The 27,992-nt window shown below is 39.9% G+C and overlaps 1 protein-coding gene across 15 annotated transcripts in view; it reads left to right on the forward strand.

Moving 5' to 3' along the window:
• The window catches only part of tenm4 (teneurin transmembrane protein 4), a 146,401-nt gene extending 126,061 nt beyond the window's left edge, over window positions 1–20,340 (forward strand). For all 15 annotated transcript variants that reach the window (XM_005926524.3, XM_005926525.3, XM_005926526.3 and 12 more), the window contains 6 exons: window positions 2,292–2,464; window positions 5,301–5,536; window positions 9,051–9,347; window positions 10,297–11,911; window positions 13,994–14,136; window positions 17,464–20,340. In XM_005926524.3, coding sequence (XP_005926586.1) covers window positions 2,292–2,464; window positions 5,301–5,536; window positions 9,051–9,347; window positions 10,297–11,911; window positions 13,994–14,136; window positions 17,464–18,222 — 3,223 coding nt within the window. In that variant the 3' untranslated portion in view covers window positions 18,223–20,340. The remainder of the gene's footprint in view (window positions 1–2,291; window positions 2,465–5,300; window positions 5,537–9,050; window positions 9,348–10,296; window positions 11,912–13,993; window positions 14,137–17,463) is intronic.
• Window positions 20,341–27,992: the final 7,652 nt, after the last annotated feature.

A 27,992-nucleotide genomic window follows, 5' to 3' on the forward strand; every position in this document is an offset into this window, starting at 1 on the left:
CAAAGTTCCTCACCAGACTTCTGTACTCCTCTTCCTGATCATCCTGTTGTAACCCCTGGAAACCACATTTGTACAACAGTTACTGCACACACAAACGGTCCGCAGGCCTTAAATTTATGTTGTAATGATAAGTGCTTCTGCTTAAGGGTTGTTCCAAATCATGATGAATTATAAAACACCTAAATATTCTTTTATCGTTTATTTAAGACGATAGAAGAAAAAAAATGTGCCTTAGCCACTGGGTTTTAGCAAATGTTCTTTAGTTATATCTGTAAGTTATCAGTCACACGTGCTCAGAAATTCTCAGGCAGCAAGACAAATTGAAAATATGAGCGGAAGTTAGGTATGCTGGGGGTGATGCCGATATGAAGTGTTCAGCCTATTGTTGGGGCCCAGCGTGAAAGGTCATAGAGCTAGCATGTGACACAGAGGTGATGCGATCCGAATAGACTTGTGGCCAACCAGAGGGAAACTGCTCCTGTCCTTCTGCTGAGCACCCTGCCCCTGTGTGCCCCTCTTGTCGAAAGAAAGCAAAGTAATAGGCAGCTGAGCTGAAGCAGGCCAAAACCATTAGAGCTCAGCGGTGGAGCTCAAGGAATGGAACTAGCTTAAGGCCCTAATTGAGACATAGAGAGTTTGGGTCAGTGATCAAGCTGGGGCTTGTAGTGTTGCTCTTGAATGAGATTTCTGTCTTGTGGGCTGAGTCTTTTGTGCAGAGGTGAAGGCAAACAGGAACGCTTTGTCAAATAAATGGAACCATTAAAAGTAGTATGGTGCAGATAACTTGCAGTGCTTTCACTGCAAAAACTTTTGATTGCATGATGGACAGGGAGAATTTCTTGCTGATAGTATATGAGCAGTATCAAAAGAAATCAAAGGCTTAGATATAAATTACTCTGCTATTTAGTATTTCCTGAAGTGGAAGACTTGGCTTGAAATGTATCTATGAATCCCAGTCCCTAGTACAGTTGAGATCAGATAGCATTTATCTCTGGGAGATGATTCCTCTCCCACTCTTCCTTTCCATATTGGATATTTGAGATGGCAGCGCTGAGGAAATATCTGTAAACCAGCACCCGCCATCTCATTTATTAGAGGCTTTATTATGGCAGGCAGCAACATCGAAGAGGCTTTCCAATCTGTATTCAATGTGCAGATAAAAGTCTTCTTTCTAAGTAATGTACCGTTCACTCGCTTCAATTCTGGAACACTGAAAATCTGAAAGATTTAAAATTGTTCTATGCTGATGTGCTCTCTGAGCAAAATGAAACAATCTGGCCACTCATGTTCCTGTATGTGATGAACTGACTGATCTATAAGCTAGGAAGATGCTGCATCTCTCTAAGGATTCACACCTCAGCGCCCCTATTTCATAGGCTGTATAATGAGATTAGGCAATATCGCTAATCTTTTAAGCTAATAAGCAGTTTTCCAAATGTAAAAAAGGTGTTTGCTTTCTCATCTTAATCATTTTTTTTTAAATCTATTGCATATTTATAGTATATTTTTCCTTCCCACTGTCGCTAAGTGCTCACTCAAAGGGGCTTATTTGATTGTTGGGGTTTACTCCGTATTATTGTAGGGTTTTTTCCTTGCTATACAAATTGCCTTGAGCTAACTACTCTTGTGATATGATGCTAGAATAGAATTAAAATGAATACTTGTTTTTAAGTTGCAGTGAGAAGTATTGATATTAACGCCCCATTCACATTTTGTTGAAAGGGCTAGAAAAGGACAAAGCTGCTTAGTTTGTTGGTGCACCCACTCCTTGTTTGTGAATAGAAAATTGCAGGAGATATTTTTCAAAAGCTATGCTGATTGTGCTTCGATGATTAAAGATGATAGCTCTGAAATCCCATGTATTACCTCAGGTTGCCAGCACTGATGGATTTGCTGCTGTGTTTACTGCCTGTGTTGACACATTGCTTCAATTTGTGACAACACGGAGGAAATATCGGACTCTGCGGAAAGTTTCCAATCCCTACCTATAATTACCATTAGCAGAGTTTATGCTAGAACACTTACAGAGAACAACTCATAATCACTGCTTATCTGGAATGACACAGCAACTCATTAGTCACATTTATGTACCTACAATCATTTATGCATACCTGACTTGCATTGACGATCATGATTGCTTCCTTATGATTTAACAAACCTCAACAAGGCTTAGTAAATTTTTAATACCACAGCATTGTTTGTGTTTCAGGCATAGTGCTTGTTTATCTGTGTTTTCAGATGGCATGGTCCTCTTTGCCTTCTTTGGTTCACATCAACATATTTCTTTGTAGGTATGACAGCTATGGGCGTCTGACTAACATCACCTACCCCACGGGCCGAGTGAGCAGCTACCGTACAGACGCAGACAGCTCGGTCCGTATCCAGACAGAGGGCTCCAACAAAGAAGATATCACCGTCACCACTAACCTGTCAGCTTCTGGCACCTTCTACACACTTATGCAAGGTGAGTCTCTTTTACGGTGGCCGTAAGTAGAGCGGTTTCTTTTTTTAGGGTTTGTTCTGCGAGGTGAAGTCCCAAAAGCTTTAACTTTGCTTATGTCCCTGATATTAATTTATACAGCTGGGACTAGGTACTGTTAGTATTTTTAAGAAACTCTTTCTCATCTACATATATTCTGACTTCCATTACCTTATGTTCTAGTATTTGATTAATCAACAGTGTATCCCCCTTATCTGTACATATAGCACTTGAGATTGTAAATAGATTTTATTACTTACCTTATTTTTGTGAAGGTGTTGCATTCTCCTGATTTAAAAAGGGATGTATTGTAGAGGGCAGTCGCTCAGAAGCCCTAAGGGAAACTGGTGCAAGCTAAGGGACTAGACAAAGAGCATTTTAGAGGTCTCTGTGGACTGTCACTTCAGGATAAGACCTTCTTTGAGCTCAAGCTGCCTGGAAGCTGCCAGGCACTTTCTGGCTCAGCCTCACTGAATATTTTGGGTTGCCACTCTGTAGCCGAATGAGAGTTTAAAAAGAAAAAAAGGGGGGTTATATATAAATAGTGTTTAATAAATAAATAGTCCAGTGATCTGGACATACACAGACATATGTGCATATAATATAAATATTTAGTAAGCATGTTGCATTCCGTTAATTGATTTAATATATGTATTGATTTTGTGCTGTGTTCCTTTCATGCCAGTAAATTACTTTTGAATTTAAAATTGAAACATGACTTTCTGTAGAGTTGCATAGCTTTTGACTTTGTTAAATATATTTTCTTTTTGATTTGGGCAGTGCAAATCACATTTGCCTTTATCTTTCGACAATAAGGCCGAGGCAGGTGTCTCGGATACAGATGTGAATTAAAAGCAACACTGTCTGGATTGCTCCAGACATGATCAGATTTTAAATCTTATCTGTGGGTTTGAAGACATCACGTCTCAGACTTAGCTGTGTTAATATCACTCACAGAGGTGCTTCTCTGTTTTTAATAACATGTGTAGTGCAGCTTGCACTTCACAGAAATGAAACAAATATTGATTTTTCTGTCAAAAAAAATAAACGATAAAACACAGTGCCGGTGGTCCATACAAGATCCTCAAGGTTTTAAAAAAATTGCTGAGAAAGATTCATGAGGAGATAAGGCTGTTTTTGAACACCTCTAGGTGTTTTTGGTATCTGTCTGATATCTATCTGATATTATCTTCACTAAATCTGGAGCAACTTTAAATTTTTTAAAGATGGGTTACGCATACACCCTTCTACTTTCTGTTTCTGAGCATATCCCTTCTTAGACTACTGACCGCAAAGCTGTGTCTGAAACGGGAGATGACAATCTCTGGTTTCTCACTTTTGTTTAACGGAGTGGCCACCTCCATGTTGTGACCTTGTCTTAGGCATCTGCCTGTGAGGAAAGTGGCGCCAGGAAATCTGCTGTTAATTAATTCACTATTGTCTGCTTTGTTAGCTGGGTGATCACATAGCATATGACTGTGCTGCCTTCGAGTTTCTTTCCTGCTCATTTGGCTGTTTTTGTCCCCTCTTCTCAGAAAGCTATCATCACAGTTTTGTGAAACAGATAACTTTTAAGATTTAAGGGATTAAGGGCAGAAGCTTTATAACTAGAAAAATAATCAGGTGTATTACAAGATAATAAAATATATCCAAATAATAAAAAGTTGCAATTATTTGCTTTTAAAGCTTAAAGATACTGCGCATAGAATGCTGTTTATAGAAGAAAAATGCAAGTCTGTTTTACATATAAGCCACTGTGAGCTATTAGGAAATTATAGCAAACCACATTGTTATGGTTTGCTATATTTCATGACAGCCAGTATTTTCCCCCCTTCTATTGCTGAACTGAGTGTGTGTACTTTTGCAGCATTTTGAGCTTTGTTGGTCTCTGAGGCCTCTTTTAGGTAGGGTCTGCCCCAGTAGTCTTTGGTCAACCCCTAAAGTGTCCGTATGATGTAAAGAGGCAAGGGCCAGTACAAGGTCAGTCATGCCTCTATCTGTTTCTCTTGTCGCAACAGCACAACACATCCTGTGGTGCTTTGCGAAAAAGAAAAAGATTTTAAAAAAATGCCTTTCCCCACACGTTGTGTTTATTGTTGTTCTGCGTCCACAGCGAAGAAATTGTCACAGCCACTTGAACATGACACATGAACGCAAGGAAATTGCAGCGTATGAGTTCGTTTTTTCTGTTAAATGAAGTCAAGTAACTAATGTGCTGGCTGACAAACCATTATTTTTCTATTGTTCATATTGAGAATCACATTCATCCTGGTCCCTGTCAGTCTACTGACAGGAGGCAAGAAGGACACATTCTCTGAATGTATATGAGATGCTCAGTGGAAACATTAGTCATTGGTCTGGAGCTGGAACACAGGCTGCCGTCACCTAGGGACAGTAACAGACAGGCTCAGATCTATCCCTTGTGGGTGAGTGTGTGTAAGTGTGTGTGCACATGCGCGCGTGTGCGTATCTCACCCTGCCTTCTCTGTGGCCACAGGCAAGCCAGCAGCTTTTGATAGTTTTCATTCCTCCATATCCTCCAGGCTGCTGCAACAGCTGTAAAACTTTGCTTTACTGGCACTGTGAAACCTCTCACTATTGATCTTTGTTGTCAGAGACCCACTGCGTTATTGCAGTGGTTCTGTTAAATACTGCTGCTAAAGGATTTCTTTTTGCTGAGCAGCCATTTCAGGTCATTATGTTTGCGCCTCACTGACATGGATATTAGATTTAGTCCTCCTGCTTTAGTTACAAGAAGCTATGATTGTTGCTTGCCTTCTAATCATACTCGTTTTTCTCCATCCCATCTCTCCGTCCTTAGATCAAGTTCGGAACAGCTACTTCATTGGTTTGGACGGTTCGCTGCGTCTAGTTTTAGCCAATGGTATGGAGGTGTCGCTGTATACTGAACCCCACCTGCTGGCTGGTACGGTCAACCCCACAGTCAGCAAGAGGAACGTAACCCTGGCTATCGACAACGGCCTTAACCTGGTGGAGTGGAGACAGAGGAAGGAGCAGGCACGTGGCCAAGTTACTGTGTATGGACGCAGATTAAGGGTAAGCATGCTGTCTTGCTAAGAGACACTCATGGTTTTATGCAAGGTTTTTCATCATAGGCTAAATGTCTAGTGTCTTATTTCATATTTTCTCAAATCATCAGCTACAGTCCATGTAGTTATTCTACTACTTCAAATAGGACAGTATTTATGCCGAAAAACCACAAACTCCAGAAAAAAATCCAAATTCACAAGAAATAAAAATGTAGCTGCAGATCTAATGGTGTCAGGTTCATTGTGAACTCTATTTTTTTTTTCCTATAGAAGCTGCAACTCAAAAGCTCAGTTGTTTGTTGTGCATAAGTTAAGTTGGCCGCATGACAATACAATGACATGTCAAATTATTATAGTAAATAATTAATAAAGCTCTGTTTTGAGCTCTGTCTCACAGCTATAAATCAGTTAATCATAGGCCATCAGACTCATGGATGTATTACTCAGATTTGACTTTCTGGAACATATGGTATCTTCTCACCCATAGCTGTAGAAGCCCACCCACACACACAATCTGGTACATTTTTTGGAGGCTAATTTTGATCTGAATTTGACATAAGTAGATTAAATAAAGTGATTTCAGTCTGTGTATAGATCCTAACAGAGCAGTACAGTGGTCACAACGACAAAGTCCTGGGTTTGAATCCACTGGCTGGCCTTTCTGTTTCGAATTTACATGTTGTCCCTTTACCCGCACGGCTTCTTTCTCTGTACTTCCCACAGTCCAAAGACATGCGTGTTTGATGAATCAGCTATTCTAAATTGTTCTGTCTCTCTCGCTTTGCTTTAGGTCTGTGATAAATTGGCTGTTCGTCCACAATATACTTTGGCTTTTGCCCCATGACACCTGGAATACGCTCCAAGCGATGCTAAATTACATAAATGGAAAAAAATGGATTGATTAATAGCCTGTAACATATAAAATACTTTCTCGTTAAAATCAAAATTAAGAGTTACTTGTATATTGCATATCAACAGGTCTCCTCTCATAATGCAACAAATTCAAAGTGCTTGTCCATAATGTATGTAGGATTTAGGCATTAACCCGCACAACACTGATTTAAATTGCATCTGGTGGCCTTTATTGTTTTGCCTTGGCTTTGTAAGGCAAATGGCTACTTTGGTTAAGTTGTCTTCCACATTGTCTGTGAGGCAACACAGCTAATGGGAAGGTGCCACTTTGTCTGTCATTGGCTGTTCATGTAATGGCCTTGTCGTCCCTTTGGAAGTGAAAGCTACTAATGTATGTTACAGACAATGGCCCCAGGGGTAAGATAGGAAATGGGAGCAGCCTAATGGCACGAACAGAAGGGATGAACAGAGCTGGAATCATTGGGCGACCTTGAGTGACATGTCAAGTGATATTACGTGGGTGGCTGGGTGAGTGTGTGGCAGTGCGCGGCTGGAGGGAGGGGAGGATCTTGAATACAGTACAGATCCATGGGAACAGGAGTAGAAGAAACAACTATGTGGCTCTGACTTCACAGCTTTTTTTTTGGTGGAGAAAAGGGAGAGTGTTTATATTTCTGATGTCTTTTTCCCCCACTTTGCTTGACTGTATTTGTTCCCTTGATACAACACGTACGTGTTTTTGTTGTGCTGTGCCTTTCATGTCCTGAGGCTTTTCGTTAATGTACACTAATGAAGAACTCTTGAGCCACTTCACTCTTGCAAGAATCTTCATCCTTTTGAATGTAGTATTGATAGCGATGACAAGATGCTTCTAATGTTTGGCTGTTTGTTCAAAGGAGATACACAAAAAAGAAACCAAAAACATGGAATGGATTATCTTTGATTGCAGCATGACAATAAATAGAACTGTTGCTATTAAAGAAAAATTAATTGGAGTAGTCATGAAACCTGAGAATAGACATTTACATATTTACAGGGACACTTACAGATAGTATTTGATATTGGTTGAGACATCATTGTTATGATCTTGAGTGTAATTTAAAAGTCTCTTTTTTGCTTCTACTCTTTTACTTTCTGTGAGAAATTCATTTTAGAGGTGATGTTCTATTTGAAATAACTCCCCTTGAGTGGGTTTCCATTCTCATGGGAACTTGGGATCACTGTTATGGGACACTTTTTCCTTCTATGCCATGCGACTTTGGCAAACCTTATTCTAGCACTGGGAACTTTTTGTGAAAGACATCAGCTCTCTGCTGCCTGCAGAGATTTAACAAGAGCAGCGGGGATCTTTACTAGTATTCTTTAAAAAAATAACTAAAAGGTGTAGCCATTTCAATGAAGTGTGACACTTGTTATGACAGTGTTTGAAGGCGAAGGAGACAAAAGAACACGTTCTTATTTCCAGATCCAATGTACGTTCACTCCTTCTGTCTCAGGTCTCAAATAGTTTATGCCACTCCAAATATCCATGGATTTATGCTCCTCATGATTCTGTTGGTTTTACTTAAAGTAATCCTCTCAATTAGGTATCAGTGACAATAATTGCCTCTGGTGTAATTGTCCCTTCACAGATGAGAGACCTAAGCATGCTTTCCTCAATGTGAGATTGAAAAAGTGAGCTTTCTCAGCAATCCCTGTGTGACCTGCTCTGTGGGATGTATCTGGAAAGTAGCCAGAAGCAGCCTTCTGAGGCATTTTAAGATGTTTTTAAGCCTTGCCAAGCATTTTACTAAGCCAAATGATAGCACACCTGAAGAAACACTCTGAAGATTAATAAGAAAAAAAGATCATAAATATTACAGAAACAGAGGTGTAGTTTTAATTACAGCCAGAGACCTCTGAAGACCCATTTTATAAAAAGTTCCAGATGGTGTTTAAAACAATGCTTTTTTTGCAGAGATCTGCTCTGACCTGCAATCTAAGCTGTTATCTTCTCTTTGTTTTATTTTTTTTTGCTTCTGTAGCTTCTGTAGCTTCTGTTTATGGAGGCTGCTGACAGAGAAACAGAATGCCAGGGCTGCTGCTTGATCTTTTTGGCTAAAGCACAGAAGCTGCCTCATAAAGCCTGCAGTCTTCAGAGCAGTGTTGTTTTGCTCTGAAAGCAAAGGTCACCGTTTTAAGCCTGATACATTCAGAAGAGCTGTGTCACTTAAACAATGTTCAGTCATAAAGGAGATTAACTGATTTTCTTTCTCTTTTCCAATTTACGCAAAGGCAAAATAGAATGAGAGTCATCTGTGCCTGGTAATTCTTCCCAGTAAGCATTAAAAATGAATTTAATGATCAATGTGACTCTAATGTTTCTTGCTTGAATAGGCATACTCGGGCTAAGACACAAACAAAGAAATGTGGTAATTCTTACAATTTCATTACTCCGCTGGCTCCTGCAGTCCTGAGATAGAGCTCCACTTTTGTAATTAAAAGCTATGAAAAGAAGAATATAAAAATAATCACTTTGTGATTAAAGGTCTCCTCCCAATGTTCCACCTCAGAAGAGTAATGCACCAATTCCTCTCAATAATTTCAAACTTTTTAAAGTGTCTATTCCCGTTGGTGAATTTTCTGTAGCTATATAAAGTGTTCCTAACTCCCTGCGTTCCCTCCTATAGGTTCATAACAGAAACCTCCTATCGTTGGATTTCGATCGAATCACCAGAACAGAAAAGGTCTACGATGACCACAGGAAGTTTACGTTACGGATCCACTATGACCATGCCGGTCGCCCCACATTGTGGGCACCGAGCAGTCGACTGAATGGAGTCAATGTCACCTACTCTCCTGGAGGCCATGTGGCAGGTATCCAAAGAGGCACGATGTCGGTGCGCATGGAATACGACCAGAACGGCAGAATCACCTCCCAGATATTTGCTGATGGTAAATCTTGGAGCTACACTTATCTTGAGAAGGTACGAATTGGTTGAACTGTAATAATGATTAAATAGTTTAAAGATAAAAAATGTAATATAATATTGGAGGCATGCTCTACAGATAAAGTGTAAAAGGTGTGTTTGTGTAAAAAACTTGTTATGAGATTTTAGACTGGAGTTAAAAGTTAACTTGTAATAATACAGAAGTGTTTGTGTTGCACTATCAGGCTCTGGAATAGATATCAGCCAAAATGTAATTAAAGTGTCTGGTGCATTGAAGACATACTTTGTTACCAAAGTCTGACAGCAAAGTTCAGCCTGAAATAGCTCTGATGAAAAGAACAGAGTGAAATGTCACTTTCTTCTGACTAATTGAAGGCAAGACTGTTTGGGTGAGGTGAGGAGCTGTTATTCTGTAGCTTAGGCATATAATATGAACAGCAGTCAGTCACCTTGTTAATAGTCTTTAGTCATAGCAACCTCTGAGCAATTTCTCGATGCCGCCTGTTGTGACAGCTTTACAACCTCATCATTTATTGGTCTAAGACAGGAACAGAAGTAAATTTTAGATTTGCTTAGGTGAGAAAATTTGGCTTCCTACTGTTTGGATTAAAAGATCTGACAAATGAGCAAAATAGAAGCAGCTTGTGAAATCATCTCTTAAGGAAATCTTAATTTCAGTGGAGTATCAGCAACTCTGTGTTCATGATGGAAATTAGATTTGGACTGACACAAACTTGCGTAATATTTATCGCTTTAGACAAATTGCATGTCATTTTGTGTTATTGGTATTAGACGTTATAACGGTAGCAATTTTCTAATTAATCTCTATCTTGTCTTATTGTGTCAGACATTGTGCTTCTGTAACAGCTTTTAGGACTGTGTGTTTATGTAACAGAAAATATATCAAAGTGAAGCATTTGAATGCAGTCAGTCTTACAATTTATTAATATAACACAAAAAATCCTCTGTTTCTTCTTCTCATTAGTCCATGGTGCTGCTGCTCTACAGCCAAAGGCAGTATATCTTTGAATTTGACAAAAATGATCGGCTCTCCTCTGTGACCATGCCCAACGTAGCACGGCAGACTCTAGAGACCTCCCGCTCCATTGGTTACTACAGAAACACCTACCGGCCCCCTGAAGGTAACGCTTCAGTGCTCCAGGACTACAGTGAGGATGGACAGTTGCTGCAGACCACCTATCTGGGTACAGGCCGCAGGATCATCTACAAATATGGAAAGCTTGCTAAGCTTCTGGAGATTCTCTATGACACCACTCGAATTGGTTTTTCCTATGATGAAGTGGCAGGCATGCTAAAGACCGTCAACTTGCAGAGTGAAGGCTTTACCTGCACCATTCGCTACCGTCAGATTGGTCCACTGATTGACAGGCAGATTTTCAGATTCAGCGAAGAGGGCATGGTGAACGCTAGGTTTGACTATGTGTATGACAACAGTTTCCGCGTCACTAGCATGCAGGCTGTCATAAATGAGAAACCGCTGCCAATTGACTTGTATCGTTACGATGACGTATCTGGCAAAACAGAGCAGTTTGGTAAATTTGGAGTAATCTATTATGACATAAATCAAATCATAACCACAGCAGTGATGACCCACACCAAACACTTTGATGCCTACGGGCGAGTGAAGGAAGTCCAATATGAGATCTTCCGCTCACTCATGTACTGGATGATGGTGCAGTATGACAATATGGGGCGAGTGGTGGCCAAGGAGCTAAAGGTTGGGCCTTATGCCAACACGACACGCTACACATACGAGTACGATGCTGACGGTCAACTTCAAGTGGTCTCCATCAATGACAAGCCTCTGTGGAGGTACAGCTATGACCTTAATGGCAACTTACACCTTCTCAGCCCTGGAAACAGCGCGCGCCTCACACCACTACGCTATGACATCAGGGACCGCATTACTCGCTTGGGAGATACTCAGTATAGGATGGATGAGGACGGTTTTCTTAAGCAGCGAGGGAATGACTATTTTGAGTATAATTCTGCTGGCCTGCTTGTTAAAGTGTACAACAAAGTGAGCGGCTGGAGCATCGAATACCGTTACGATGGCCTCGGCAGGAGGGTGTCCAGCAGAAGCAGCAGGGGCCAGCACCTGCAGTTCTTCTATGCTGAGTTGTCCAGCCCCACTAGGGTCACCCATATGTACAATCACTCCAGCTCTGAGATCACCTCACTGTATTATGACCTGCAGGGACATCTGTTTGCCATGGAGCTAAGCAGTGGGGATGAGTTTTACGTGGCGTGTGATAACATAGGCACGCCACTGGCTGTGTTCAGTGGATCAGGCATCATGATCAAGCAGATCCTCCATACGGCTTTTGGAGAAGTTTACCTTGACACCAACCCCAGTTTGCAGCTCATAATAGGCTACCAAGGAGGCCTGTATGAGCCTCTTAGCAAACTGGTCCACATGGGCAGGCGGGATTATGATGTCCTTGCTGGCCGCTGGACAACACCAGACCACGAGATCTGGAAACGTCTCAACAGCAACCACATTGTGCCATTCAACTTGTACATGTTCAAGAATAATAATCCTCTCAGCAATAACGAGGAGATAAAGTGCTACATGACAGGTAAGTTCTTTCAACAGACTTTATATGCTTTATGGCTTTAGAAGATTAAATTTTAAGAAAAAATAAAGCGCAAGTCCACCTAACCTTAGAGGACAGGAAGTTAGCTTCAGTGCAGTTTCACTGGATTCTACTGATGATCAAACAAAGAGGCATTCATTTTAAGTATCATAACCTTTAAATGAATGTCTTTAAAAAATGTAGGCAATCTGTGGAAACATTGCAAACATAAAGAAGAGGACTTACTGTGGAATTATAACTTTCTATCAGAAAATCATTTGAGTGCAGTCTGCTTCTGTTGATGCTCAAAAGCAAGATTTTCTCTGAATCTTCCTGTAACAATTCTAAGTGAAAGCGAGTAGGACTTAAAATACTTTCAGTTGTATCCAAATAATTGAATATAAATAGCAGTTGACAGTATTTACGTGAGTCCTGCTAAAGCAATCAGTTATGCTTATAACTTGGTTGTGGAGAGCAAGCAAATATTAGCCTTCATTCCTGTGTATGACTGTTGTTGCTTGAAGCGCACAATAGTTATTCCAGGTTTTTCTGTCAAATTTGTTATGTTTTTATTCTTAACAACCTCACACAACTGGAAGAACAGACCCTGCCAGAATTAAATTCAAAAGCAGTGTGTTTGGGAGGATTTTAAGCACTCACTTGCTGGGAAACTGAGGTGTGGAGGGGTTTCGTGTATGTGTGTTCGTGTATACTTGCTTATGTACGTGCCCAGTAGCTATCACTCTGAAAATGCTCAAAGGGAACAATGCTATACGGCCAAGCCCTTTCTGTTGTTTAGCATTCAGGTCCTTTTCCAGAAATATCCTGGTTCTTTGTGGTGGGGAGGGGGTAAATGGCAGTGAAAGCACCTCGGTGGAGAAGGTGAGCACAATGGATCCATACAAACCATACAAATCTTTGTTGGTTGTATCAACCTCTTTTGCCGGAAGGAAAACAACATACTCAGTGAAAACCTTGTGGTTAAACCAAGCAGTAGCTGGATCTCTGTCATAAATGAATGTATAAGTTCTCATGTGTTCATGCTGCATTATATTTACTCCATAATGCCTTTTTGTGGAGGAATAATAATGTGTTTACCTTTTATTCTTTATCCTTTAATAACCTGAAGACAATGCCGAGAGACGGAGTAGTCACTTTTTGCAAACACAAAGGCATTCAGCATCATAGTCCACCATTAGGGGCTCAATGGCATTTTAATGCTAAATAGACTGTTAGATAGATATATTGTAGTGGGTTTGCCTCAATTGTGATTGATAGCAGTGACATTTACATTCCTCTCACTAAATTGCCAGGGTCCTTTCATTGTCCTCAAACAAATTCATATTTAAAAAAGCTTTGTCAGGTGCCACAATGTGGCAGCGGCAATGTGTGAGAGACTTGCACCCCGAGTGTCACAGCAATGATGCTGTCTGTAACAAACACATGGAAGGGCGCGAGAAAGAAATCGATCAGGTTGGACAGGCTTTGCTTCTCTTAAGACCTGTAGCCTTCTCGGTGATATTCATAAAATATGACAGCATGCTATAGGGGACTGCAGCAGCACCTATAACCACAGTGTCGGTGGCTGCTATTAGAAGAACCACATTATCATGATTGGATGTATTTAAATCTCAGATACGTCACTTTCCTCTCTTTCAGCATCTCATTAGAGAGAAATTAATGCAGAGGAGCCCGCTGAGTCTTCAAAATATCTCGTGTTGAAGTCTTGGCTGCCTTGAAATGACACCAAATTACTGAATATAATTATCAGCACAGCAGGCACTCTCAGATGTCACTTGGCATTTCCGTAACCCAACTGCGTGTCATTAGTGTGGCACCTGCAGGAGTGGACACGAATTATCACAACTATCCTGAGTGTTTAGCATAGCTTTCCACTATCACAAACAAATCAAGCGGTCTGGCCGAGGTAGGAGTGTTTCATGGAAACAGTCTCGCCCACAAAATGTCAACTGTTCAGATTCAACAAATTAATTCTCACAGTTCTTCACAGTTCCTCTGAAGCCACAAACGATTGTGTCTACTAATAGAATATGTATATCATTTGTTTTGACCCTTCCCCCGCAGATGTGAACAGCTGGTTGGTGACCTTTGGCTTCCAACTGTACAACGTTATCCCCGGCTACCGCAAACCAAGCACAGAGGCCATGGAGCCATCCTACGAATTAGTTCGCACCCAGATCAAGACGCAGGAATGGGATAGCACCAAGGTAGTCATCCTTACTTATCCCACTTTTCATCTTACCTCAGATCGCTTTCTACTTCTGCCCCTCTCCTTTCCAACATCATTAGCAAATGGGCAGAGTCTATGTAGCCAGACTCCCAAAGGAGCTGGCAGCTATCAGGCCAAAACATCGCCCGGTATGCTGGTTGCTTCCCTAGTCCTCATCTTGGGGAATGGGGTCAGGCTAAATAGCTCTTGTAATTGTCCTGCCATTAGGAAAATTCACTCTCCCTTTCTTCCACCACTGGCCATTGATTTCATCTCAGCCTTACACTGTTAGCCAAGGTCTGAGAAGTAGTAGACATGCTTTGATTCTCGCTTTTATCAGGCCTTTTAAGTTGCCCCCAACTCACCTGAATTATTGAACAGGCCACTGTTGTTCTTGGGTTTGGTTACAGCTAGACTAGTGAATGCCACCCATCAAGAGGGAAGATTCATGTTGCATTACACTCTGGCTGCAACCTTAACATAGCCGGTATTGGTTAGAATGTCTTCTCATCTATTTGTAAGTCTAAAAGCTACTGGGGTGATGGAAGATTCTCTGATCTGACCAGCAGACTAATAAACATGGATACACAAAAAACTGGCAAAAACCCCCACTGTTACTATAAACTGTCATGCAGTATTTAGCTCTTAACAACTTATAAATGTCTGAGTGATGTTTTAGTTGGGGTCCCATTTATTTCAGAATTTATCCATCAATATTTATTCTATGACACTAAAGGTGAAGATTTTCAAATTTACTGTGAATAGAAACAAATGCAAATTTGTAATTTGCAAATGAATAGTTAATAAGTGCTCCTGCTCTCATGAGTCCTTTAAAAGTATTCGTAATCAAAAAATGAATTATCTCAGGCATTTCAGCAACACTTTAGTCAATTACACTGGAAATGAAATACTTATTCCTATTGTAATGTTACACATCATATATGCGTAGTGTAAATCTATAACAATCCCAGTTATTTCTTCATCTAGCGTAAACTGTTTTGAAAGGGTTGTTGTCAGAACCCCTGGGACTAACTCGTGCATAAAGCTTGTGGCTGACATTCCACAAAGAAACCTCTGAACTCTCCAAAGGTGCCAATCTATAAATGAGCAACAAAAGACACTGCAGGCATTTCAGTGCCTAAGTGTAGATCCGCGGGGATCTGAGGGAATTGCGTTGTAGATTACAGACGATAAATGCAACTCTCTTTCAGAAACACAGATGCACTTCTGATTGCTTTAACTGCTAAGAAAATCAGACATCTGGTGGCTTAAATTTTTTACCATCGGTTTCTCAAAAACACTCTTAGAAGGATAGAAGGACTTTCAATATGCTAAAATTAAATTAGTCATATATGAGACTATATTCAGCTCATCTATGTTTACTTCCCTCTGAAGTATTAAACATAAGTAGGTCCATTTTATTAATAATATAACTGAAAGGACATGTTTTATCTACAGACTCAGCCTTTCAATTACATATTCAAAAATACCCATAACAGACTTTAGTATATCTTTAAATAGAAAGTATGCCTCGATTGCAAGATTGTGTGAAGGAGTTTTGCCTTCAGCACACCTCTGAGTATGTACTATAAATAATATGTAAGGAAGGTTTGAGATAATTAGTTGTTTTCCTGTGTATGTTGAAGCGTGTTATTCTTATCTAGAATTCCTGCTTCCAAAATGGTATTCTTAGGCGTTTAATGCATTTGATCCCCACTGCAGATGGACACACCGGCCCAATTAGGTGCAGTGCAACTTTAAAACAGTACATGCTATGTCTTGTACAAATGGCTTTTTTAAAACTTTATTTTATTCATGCCTGCCTTTCTATCTTGTTCCATTTAAGCCCCTATTTCACCATGCTGCTGAATCCACCACAGATTGAAAAATGCTGTGAGGGGGCCAGAGAGATGAGCTGTGTGCTGCACAAGGCTTGAGCTTTCATTTCGGCTCGTGCTGGAGGCTGATTGCACAGCATGCTATGTGAATGATGCCTCTCTGGGAGTGTCCTGGGAGGCTGCTTTAGTAAAGTGGAGGACATTGCCCCCTGTTCCTCTTCTGCCCTGGGACAGCTGACCGTGTCACATACTGGCACGGTAAACAAACATGGAGTGGCATGGTGTGAAGCGTACCCCCAGGCAATGATTCCCTGGGGGCCCTACAGTACAGCTGCCCCCACCCCCGTTTTTGTTTCCTCTTGAAGCAGGTTGTGGTGTCACATGAAAGAACAGGCAGATATGCCGGTCACTGCAGCCTGCTCTTCATTTCTCAGCCCCACCCAGTCTTCCAACCCTTAGCCATCCTTTAACAAAAGCACAGAGAGACGGAATTAGAAACTGTCAGGGAAACTTTAGATGTGACTGGTTGACAAAAATTCCTCAGGATGTTCACAACCTCTTATCTTAGGCGATGGCAAGAAGGCGCGATGCTTGAGAGCTTTTTTTTCTGCTGCTTAGATACTGTGGTGTTGGCTGGCTTCCATTTAATTTCATTCTCCTCTTTTTAACATGCTTCTTTCTTCCTGACAAATATCTCTTGTCAAGTAGCATTAGGACAAAGTATTAATTTTGGCTGAAAGCAATATGGTATGTACACATTTGTAAACCCTTAAGGAACAATATACACTAGTTACCAGCAGATTCCCGTTTCATATTTGGCACAGCATGACTGTTTCACCCTTTTTCAAAATATCATGCCTGTCATAAATGATCAGGGAGATTTGCATTTACTGACAAACACCTCTGCCCCTACCTTAACTATGTGTCAAGGTAGGGGCAGCTGCGATGCTTTGAAGCTGCATCATTCACAGCATCAAAGCATTATGGATTTATGTGCCAATAATAAAGGCATTTTCATTGTTATTTTTAACATGTAATATTATAAAGATGTCTAATTAAAAAAGAAGGAATGCACACGCACCCACTCACAAGGTATATATATATAGTGTACATTATAGTGTATACTTTACACTTTATTTAGTGTCAAATGTTCCTCACGTTAATATAAAAAGAATCGCTCATGCTGTGTAGTCACAGCACTGAGTTTGAAATGTTTGAAGTGTTAATGAAGCAGTATGAATCTCAGATTTGAAAAGGATGTATCTGAAATCAGACTGTGCTCCTTATTCCACATGCAAAGTAGGATAAGGATAAAGATTACAAATCAAAATGTGAAGCAATCACAAGTGAATATTTGGGAAATATCCGCAAGAACGATTTCAAACAAGCTCTTTCTCAGAGAATGAGCAAAAATATATATTTGAGTGTATGAAGCTGTTGCGGGGGCTGCGTAACTTAACAGTATTGTCTTTGTGGTTTTTTTGCAGTCTTTGCTGGGTGTTCAGTGTGAAGTTCAGAGGCAGCTGAAGGCCTTTGTAAAACTGGAACGTTTTGGCCAGATCTACAGAGCCAAAAGTGCTGGATGCCCTCAGACGGAAGATAAAAAGATCTTTGCTTCTGGTGGCTCAATCTTTGGCAAGGGGGTCAAATTTGCTATCAGAGATGGTCGCATCAGCGCTGACATCATCAGCTTGGCCAATGAAGATGGCCGTCGCATGGCTGCAGTTCTGAACGATGCATTCTACCTTGAAAACCTCCACTTCACTATCATGGGAATGGATACCCACTACTTTGTCAAACTGGGCTCAGTGGAGGGAGATCTGGCCCTTATTGGTATGACAGTGGGCCGACGTACACTAGAGAATGGCGTCAATGTCACAGTGTCTCAGGTCAACACTGTTGTCAATGGCAGGACTAGGCGCATTACTGACATTCAGCTACAGTATGGCGCTCTGTGTCTGAATACTCGTTATGGCAGTAGCATGGATGAGGAGAAAGCCCGTGTGTTGGAGCTGGCTCGGCAGAGAGCTGTCGCCCAAGCTTGGGCCCGAGAGCGCCAGAGACTGAGGGATGGAGAAGAGGGCTCACGAACCTGGACTGAAGGAGAGAAGCAGCAGCTCCTAGGTTCAGGGAAGGTGCAAGGCTACGATGGATATTACATGGTTTCAGTTGACCAATACCCTGAGCTGGCAGACAGTGTCAACAACATTCATTTCATGAGACAGAGTGAAATGGGCCGAAGGTGACATGAACACGAGGCTCTCGAGTGACTGACTCAGATGTAGGACATGGGACTTCTTGCCAAAGACAGTTGTGTACATGACCACATGTTTTTTTTCTTTGACTGTGCTCAACTTGGTTTTTAATATACTGAAAAAAGAAAACAACATGGTTGCAATCAGTTGCACTGTATTAATAGAAGAGTGCCCTTCTCCTTTTGAAGATTCTTTAACAGTCTTTGCTCTCCAAGTGCGGCTGCTAGAGGATGAAAATTTGTGATGTCTTGTGACTCCATTTCCTCATCCCTGTTGGTGATTCTGTTCAAAGGAATCCAAGAGGAGTATTGGTAATGCATTATGTTCACTGGCTCACTCTGCTGCCAGACTTGCAGATTGTTATTCACAAGCTTGCTCTATTCTGCCTTTTTCTGCGCCTCAGCCAAGGAGATTCCTTCTCTTTTAATCACTTCTTTTTTATACTTGAAACCGTCATAGCCCCAGTCATCCATAAATAATGAGAGAGATTTCTGTTGGCGGTAGAGCCCTTCATCAGAACCCAGCTGAACTTGTCAAAGCACCTTCATTTGTGTGATGTCTTGTAATTTTTTAAAGAGGAAGCTCGATACTCATTTGTGGTCTTAGCTTGGAAGGCTTCGGTGCACCGTGACTGTGCATGTTGGCCTTTTTTATGAACTTTAAAATTAGCAAAACTGCTTAATTAAGCTTAAATTGTATGTGGTGGAGCCAACAAAGGGATGTGAGGTCACTTTTTTTTATTTGGTGTGTATTTTATTTTATAACCAGACTTTTTTTTTTTCTCTATGAACAAAATGAAAAGCGAATAAATTCTTCTCTGCTTCTTTTGACTGTGGTCAAACAACTCGATTATAAAAACAGAGAAAAGCCAACCCTGTGAGAAAATACTGTGGAATTAATGTCTGTATTAAACTACAAAAGGTATTTTACAGGAATGGTTTGGGGTTATCTTTTAGTTTTGTTTTATAAATAGCTATATGAATTAACAGTATAACAAATGTGAATTTTAAAAAAATGTGAACTGTTGTCCCTTTTATTGTTAATTGTTGTACTTGAACAACGCTTAAGGGTGTTTGAACACATGGAATAAACTATGAAAGGTGGTTTAGTTAAATCAATTACTGTGTTTTCCATCAGACCACATGCATTTTACTGATATTCCTCATCACAATGTCCAGTCACATAAAGCTCGGGATAAAAATACTTTATAAAAGTGAGGCTACAAAGAGGGTCAGTGACTAATCTCATCAGTGATACACGGTACATTAACATATTGGCTGTTGAGATAGATGGGCTTTGCGTTGTGTTGTGGGTGAGATGAAAGATACAAATTGCCTTTGCCCAAAGGGCTGCCTGCAGGTCAGCTTTGAAAGTGCTTTCATTCTCCAGGATAGGGCTCCACTTGGTCCCATGGCTGGCTGAAATGCATTAGACCTGCAGGTGTACTACTTCCCGTTTACAGACTAAAGGTCGTCTATACATGGCAACCTTGAAAATAACTCTCGTGATCACATTTTAACTCCCATGCATCTCCGTCGGTGGGCAATTCAAGGGACAACTTAATGTTTCTTTATCTGAAAACGGACGCAGAGTCAAGACTATTTTGGAAATCGTGATATTGATTTAAATTCAGTTAGCTGTTGAACTATGCCAAGCCACTACACACTCTTGACTTGCTAATTTTCCCACAAAACATTTGAACATGTTCGTGTGACGAGAGCATGATTGAGTGTCTCAAGTGAAAAAGTGAAAAGGACATGGGTGGGGGGTTTTTTCCTGCTCCTGGTTGATTCATTTACATTTTTCAAAAAACAAAAATAAAAACTATATATGTATGTTCTACATAATATGAATGATGGATATTTGCATTGTGGAATATTGCACTGAGAATTGTTGCGTCAGAAGACTGTATCTTTTTCTAAAGTTGACTCATTTCGAGTTTTGGTTTGTTCTCAACACTGTGTTTTTAGCGCTTCTATTTGACTGTGTAAATATGAGGACATCAAAGTGAGCTGTAAATAAAATGCAAATGTAGATACCTCTTAGAGCTACATCAGTGACCCTGTGTAGTCTTAAGGTAGAAAAAAAATAAAGGGAATATTTTGTGTTTATTTTTTTGCGTTTGTTTTATACACAGTCTATTGTGGATAATATTATCTATCGCTGCATCTCAAACCACAGCACACTTATGTTACCTTCCCTTATATTCATGTTCCTACCACCTCGGACTGTGAAGATTTTCATATCTACATTACACCTTGGCACATTACACAAATGTTAATTCTCACCCTGCTACACATTTCACAAGCCTTTAATGAGGCTAATTTGATGCATTATGATAATGAAATATAGTTCGCCGTGTGCCGTTATTTAGTTAAACACGCTCTGCCACCTGTTTAGACATTGAACTTATTAAATTCTCACATGGACTGAACATGTGGCTGAATCACCAGTATATCAAGTGCAGTCTATTAATATAAACTTTTCTGCAGTGAATGTGTTTAACTGGCATAAGACGAGCAAGCCTCGAGGGATGCAGTGCAAAACTTGACTATTAATTAACCTGTCAAAGTTGAGGACCAATCCTTTGATATCACAAAAGCCACCAGGAGACTGTTTTTATGTTTTTAAACGTGATAACTTTGTTGAAGTAAGTGCAGCTCAGGGGATAATCCTGTTAGCAGGCAGGGTGGTGCGGGAGTTAGCTGCTAGTATGTGGTGGCAGCGAGGGAACCCAGAACATTTACACTCTCTGCAGGCAGAGCTGAGCTCGCTGCCCAGAAGAAAGCAACATGGCCCGTTTGACGTAAGCAGGCCGAATTTTCACATTTGTTCTTATTCACTTAGCATTGATGTGAGTCAAGGAAAGTGCTGATCTCTCTGTATGGAGGCCTAGCATCACAAGAAATGATCACACTCTGATGATTGCTTCACCTAGTCTGACCAAAAGGAAATTTCAAATCTGTGACTCTCATTTTTCTTGAGATAGTCTGAGCCTTGAGCCTCACATGCCTTTGGCAAAGAGGATTTCTTTACAGGGAACAGAGAGTCCTGCTAGCAGAGAGCACGTGCAGTCAGAGTGTCCTTTAATTCATAGAACCTTATTCTTTGGTAGAATCATAATAACAGCACTTTGACCTCCACAATAATTGCTACAACACACCTCAATGATGGATGAGTCGATTTTTTCTAAACTAAAAATTTATCTGTAAAGTTAATACTGATGCCAAGAGCAACTGTGGCTACCTTACTATGTGGCTAAAAAATTAAAGTAAAAAAAAGGCTGAAGAAAACAGCAGACTATGTGCCAGCAGTAAGGACTGAATTACTGCTGATACTGATGAATAGCCTCGTTAAAACCTTACAAATTTGCTGTTGCCATTTGTGTGGCAGGCTGTACAGAATCTGCACTTTAAATCAATTAAAGCTATATATCTGATGGCAGCAAATATGAAAAATGATCTTTTGATATTAGTACAACTCAGATCCAACACGATATCAGTGTCTGTTTTAAAATGTGCACACAAAAGCTTGCGTTAATCAAACAAAGAAACATCATTTCAGCTCCTTTTGTTGACATGTTTCCTTTGTGCTCTTCCTTTGTGCCTTTGTTGTCAACAGCTGGATGGGCAGGAACTAAATTTGTAAGATGGGTCTCCACCATTGCTTGGGGATGTAGCCAAAATGTGGATTTGATCCCACTTTACATCTACCACTGCTTCTTTGACCAACCAAGAACACAGCTGTGATTTTTGCATGACATTAATATCACTGTAACCAGTGGAGGAAAAGCATTTCTCTAAAACTCATCCATGAACTGCTGTATTTCTCATTACCTATGCTGAGTTCTATCTTCACATTGCTTTCACACTTCATCTGTTTTCCTCTCACTGATAATTTTACCACTCTGGACCTGAGTTGGATAAACACTGCCAAAGGTATTTCCTGTTAAAATCAGTAAAAGGTTGATTCATACTGAGGACCAGCCATCCATTCCCTCAATGAATCAGTTTCTTAGTCTGAAAACAACTACAAAAATGAAACACCTGCTGTCTCTTGTTTTCTTTTGCCTGTCAGTCTCAGGTGCTGTTATTACATGACAGACAGCTGCATCTATTTTGTTCAGATCAGCAATGTAGTTGGCAAAGAGCACCACCTTTCCGTGACTGGCTACACTTGTTCAAGTTTTCCCGACATCCATAAAATAATGTTGGTATGATGGTCCACATCTGCTGTGTAGCCCCATAACACCATATGCCTGACTGAACAGGACTGCCTCTTATTCTGTCTTTAATCATTCAGGTCCACATTCCCTTCTCTACCAGTTATGCAAATGGTGGACCAATCATAAAAATTAATGGGGCAAGAAATGGTAAACCAACTGGCCATAGAGAGGTGAGACTGAATTGTCCTCAAGGTTTAGGTCTCATGTGAATGCCCACCTTGATGACAAAACACAGCAGCAGCAGAAGTAGACAGCAAAGTTGAACTCTGGAAATAAGAAAGACATGATGGTTTTCAACGTGTCATATTTCCACGGGTCAACCAAAGGCCATTGTTGCCTCTCATGCTGTAAAGGGAAATGGAAAATGTGCAGTACTAGCACCCTAAACAGTACAGTGCTGCATGCTTGTAATATGAGAAGCATTATTCTCTTAAAAATGAGACTAAAGAGCCCTGTAAGATAGCTTTTACTGCCCTACTCTAGGGCAACATAACCTAACATTCTGACTTTTGAACTAGTGTAAATGACTCATAACACAGCTTTTGGTATTGAAGTCATTTTGACGGAGGCACACATAGCCAAGACAATTGATAACCTGTGAAGTGGAGCAATATCAAAGCTGGTCCTCTCAAAGTCAATGCTCTATGTGGGGTTTCTTAGTGGGAGCACAGTGACTGCAGAGTGTTAAAATTAGATGCTGTTACCGCTGCATGTATTAAAGAGAGAAATGTATTTGCATATCTTAGAAAATGCTTTACTTTTTCTGAAAAATTATATAATGTAAGTCAGTTGTGCTATTTTATGTATTTTCTCATTGGGAAAATACTAAGATTATGTCACTTCTCCGTTTCATCCTGACCTTCATGGATTATGAGTCAATGCTGTAAGAAATGAATCCTGTCAGCATAAGATGAAACTCTTGTATTTCTGCTTTAGAAATGTTTGCTGCTGTTTGGTTGATGTATACTGGACTTCAGGATCTTTGTGGACTCACTGGAGGCGGAAGCCACAGCTGCGTCCGCCATCTCCCATCACATTTCCCCTGACAGGTGTGAACAAAGGACCCAAAGAAATGTCACTGCAGCATTTTAAGTCACTCGGACACCGCTTGCATTCAGGAATGAAACTGCCTTGGCACATTATGCAAATCATATTGACAGCATAACTAATGCTTTTATTAGGCTAATTATGCCTGAGGTCAAATCTGTCCGTAGCACAGGATCAGGACACACTCAAACCCAGTGTCTGGAAGCAGTTTGGTTGACTGAAAGGTTAGCAAATGCTTAATGTTTTAAGACAGCTTATCATGTAGTACTTTATATCCATGAAAAAATAGTTGTTATTGATTTTTGTCTATGACGTGAGCACCAGCAATGATCAGTCAGAGGCTCTCCTCCTTTTCGTTTAGTAGGGCCGCGGGGATAAAAAGTAAAGGCAACGGTATGAAAAGTGTTTTTAAAAAGTTTCATGAACGTAGGATGCGAACATTTCTCTGCAAGATATTTTAGAGCGTCCAGAGAACCAGCTCTCTCTCATCATATAAATGTGTGTTGAAACTGAGAACATGTTAATCATAGGCAGATGCAACGAGAAACCAGAAAGGCAATGTAATTTTCATTCTCGGTGGAGATAATCTGCCGTCAGGGCTGAAACAAGGCTTATGTATATTTAATAGGATTGAGCTGCTGCAAAACATTTAGTGGCACAGACGTATTAAAAATATATAAAGCTGTAGAAAAGGTTGCATATTCTTTAAATGAGTCAGCTCTCTTTTGGTCAGTAGGTTATGTTAGTATATCAGTGTTGAAATCCTTTTTCTAAAACCTCTGATGCTTCTTTCAATATACTTTGGAAGCAGTTTTGTTAGTTTAAATGAGCTTCATGTGCTTTTTTGAGATGGCTGAAAAACACATGAAGGCTTTAGAGTTACAATTTATCAAAGAAACAACAGACCTGTTTATTGACAAAAAGCTGAGGACTGGAGCTGTTTGAATTTAGCTTGTGCAAGCTTTAGTTGCTTTAGTCAGAGGTGGGAATTTTATACCTGCCACTCAGTGAAGAGTTAGTTAGGTTCTAGTTAGTAGCAATCTCTAGCTTCAGACAGCTTTTTAACAAACGCTTTGCTAACCTTATTGACACTTTTTTAGGTGCATGGTCTGTATGGCACCCACACATGAACAGTTTGTATTAAATGAAATGTCAGTCAACAAATGCAAGAAACATCTGCATACTACTGGATCAAGAAATTGTTAAATATTAGAGATAGTGATTCGTAGAAATTGTTTTTTGCACTTTCCACAGGACAATAGAGGTTGCCTCTCTTATTAAAAAGAACAAAAATAGCAACACGCAGAAATCAGATGTTTTGTTTCCTATGTTTGTTTTTGAAAGTAGGATTGTGTGCATTGCTGTCTGAAATATAAAGCCTGAAGTCAGTCTGACAGAATTGTTTTGGTTACAGATTTGTTGGGCCCATTACGAATACTATTATGTAGATCAGCCTTGGGAGATTTATTTCCACGTTGTGCATTTGAATTGTGTGACACCAGGCCTCTCATTTCATTTACCATACAAAAAAGCCTGCCAGTCCAACTTTAAGGTTGTGGAAATTAGACAGTCTTGTTCTCTTTCATATTTTTTTTCTATCGACTTTTCTTAAAATGTAGATCGTGTAAAATTGCTGAGCCCCTTCCACAGCCGCACACAGACCATGCACGCAACCATTTTGCAGGGTAAAAGAATGAAAACAATATTACTATTTCTGTCAGGGGAAAAATGTTTTTAACCTCAGGATTTTCAATCGCTTTCTTTTTGAAAGATCTTTTTGAAATATTTTGAAGGATGCCTGTGTGTGGCATACTCAACACTGTTTAGATTTGAAACAGAAAGGCCACACACAGACTCGGACAAATACACAAACACACACGCACGGAAGCACAGTTTTTATGTTTCTATGTGGAGTTTTTAGAGACTGCTTATCGGAGTAGCTTTGTATTCCTTTAGTTTCCATCACTATCATCACTGTAGCTACTAAACAACATGTGTAAACATAAATAACATATTTACTTTAATAAAATGTCGCTGAAAAATATCAACCAGATATAAATACATAGACATAGATTTTGTCTCCAGTTAATCAGCTGTGAAGAAAAACAATAATAGTTCAATAAAAATATCTCTTTACTTTTCGTGGGATAAGTGATGCTGTCAAAAACTATCAAAACTTAATTTTAATGAAAAAAAAATCACTTCCTGTATTTAATTCCTGTCACTGAGAGGAAATGAGAAATATATTGGGAAATAGAGGAACAGATTCACAAAAAGGTTTACTTCAAAAAGTAGAATTTGCCACAGAAAGAGACTTTCCAGAAAACAGTGTTTGCTGAATATACACAATACCAGCTCTTTTCATCATGACATAATGTTTCAGGAGGTGTGCAGCTACAGTCCCAACTCCCAGCTTACATTGCATTGTTTTGTCTTATCAAATAAAAAGTGATGATTTTCCACTGTTTCTGTTGCTCTACAACAAAGGTGCTTGAATTGGAATTGACTGCATGAATAAATCAGATGCACAAATCAGAGGCATCTGGAGGACAGTGTTGTGGTGCAGCAGAGATGCTATTAAAAAATATATTTGCTTGCTTTTTCCTCTCTGTGTATTTAAGTACGCTTCTTTGTCATTCTATTTTACAAAATTTAAACTTTCTCTTTAATGTAGATGTGAAAAGATGCCAAATTTTGGTAAATGTTAACTGTTTTATAATTAATAGCACGTGGTCTTAGGCCATTGTGTATATAAGTGACTGAAAAATAGAAATGCTGCATATCCATTTTACTGCACTGAGTTTAACTCAAATGGCCACATGGAAGAGCAAGACATTACCATTTATTGTTTGGCTAATTAGAGGTTAGTTGCTGTGTCTGGATAAAATAACATAATTAGGCTTAGATTTATGCTGCTATATGCTGACAGAGCATTTGCTCACATGGTTGCATATGTATGAAATTCAAAGAAAATAAGGCTGCTGGCTTATGTGTTATAATAAAATATATTTAATTTCAGATCACCTGAGCAGGACAGTAGGGCACAACAAGGACAGATGGATGTGTGGCGGCGTGAGCGGAAGTGTTATAACGTAGGAGAACATTATAACACTGCAGAACTGACTTTTCAAAACTGCCCTTGGCAAAGACACACAACTGCCCCAGGGGTATCACACCATTTACTTCAGCACTCTGACCTTTGTGATTAAATGCACATGTCTCAAAAATTCTTGCCTACAGAATAGACGGTGTTGCCCCGGACCAGCTGAAGCCTCACAACTCAAATTACATGATTTTTTTACAAAGCTAATAAGTTATTTTTATTATATAAAGGAATAATGTTTTGCTCACAGAAATGAAACCAGATTTCATCCCCTGTAAGGTAAATGAAATATATCAGTAGGGGAAGGACATGTTTATGCTACTGCTGAGTAATGTTCCCACACAAGCTGAAAAGAGCTATTTTCACTGCTCATATGTGGTTTGCTGTTAACTGTGTTAACTATTTAGCTTGTATTCTTAAAATAGGACATATGTGTGCTGAAAAAGTAGTGGAGAACAGAATTTGGCAAAAATCTTCTTTTTTCTTTTTCTTTCCTTGTGCTATGGAGAAGTGAATAACTGGCCACAGCAGCAACGTAGCTGCATTTTATAGCAGTAAAATATCCTGAAGAGCTGAATATCCTGAAAGACATTGGGTTTAGCAGCGGATTATAAAAACATCCCACTGATGTGCTATGTGAGTATCCCTAGACAGGCATTCTCAAGCTACACCCCCCAACAAGTTAAGAAAATAAATCCTGTGGTGTTACATAGATAAAACTAGAATTCCTGCATCACAATTAAGAGTTACCATTTAGGATGATTTCTGCAAATTATCCTGTAAATGAGGATAAGGGAGCCGCGTCCAGCTCTTGCAAAGTTAAATTAAGGAACCTGGGGAAATGAAGCAGAGCCCACACTATGTCCTCATAAAGCCAAAACCGACATGTGATGCTGCTGTGAAGCGGATGAGAATGAATTGTTTCATTTGACTGTGGCCTATGTGTAATATGTAACAATACTGTGATATTACCCCTCTGCTTTTCTATTTTTCATCATCTATTCTTAACTATCTCAAGAGTGCCTGGTCTTTGACTGCTTCCAGTGAAAGAAAAGAAAGGGTTGAAATGACAAATTGTTAAAGACACTGTTTAAGTTTAAAGCTGTATTGTAAATAGTCCAACTTTCTTGTCTGTGATACTGTCTCCTCTGTACACGAGGGGGGATTTCCTCTCACTTCAAAATTAAAACATTCTATATTAGAATATATGTAGATTTTGAAGCCACATTTAGAAACTTGGCACACAGTAGTCACCACCCTCTTATCCATAGGATTGTTGCTTCCAAAAAGTAAACTTATTGACCATGAACTGACTTGATGGTTCTCTGCTACAATATATCATAAAAAGCAATGCAGAAATCCTGTGACACATTGTGAGGCACAGTA

The sequence above is a fragment of the Haplochromis burtoni genome, unplaced genomic scaffold (genome assembly GCF_018398535.1).
Source record: "Haplochromis burtoni strain Fernald_Lab_line unplaced genomic scaffold, NCSU_Asbu1 Contig_36, whole genome shotgun sequence".
Classification (NCBI taxonomy): domain Eukaryota; kingdom Metazoa; phylum Chordata; class Actinopteri; order Cichliformes; family Cichlidae; genus Haplochromis; species Haplochromis burtoni.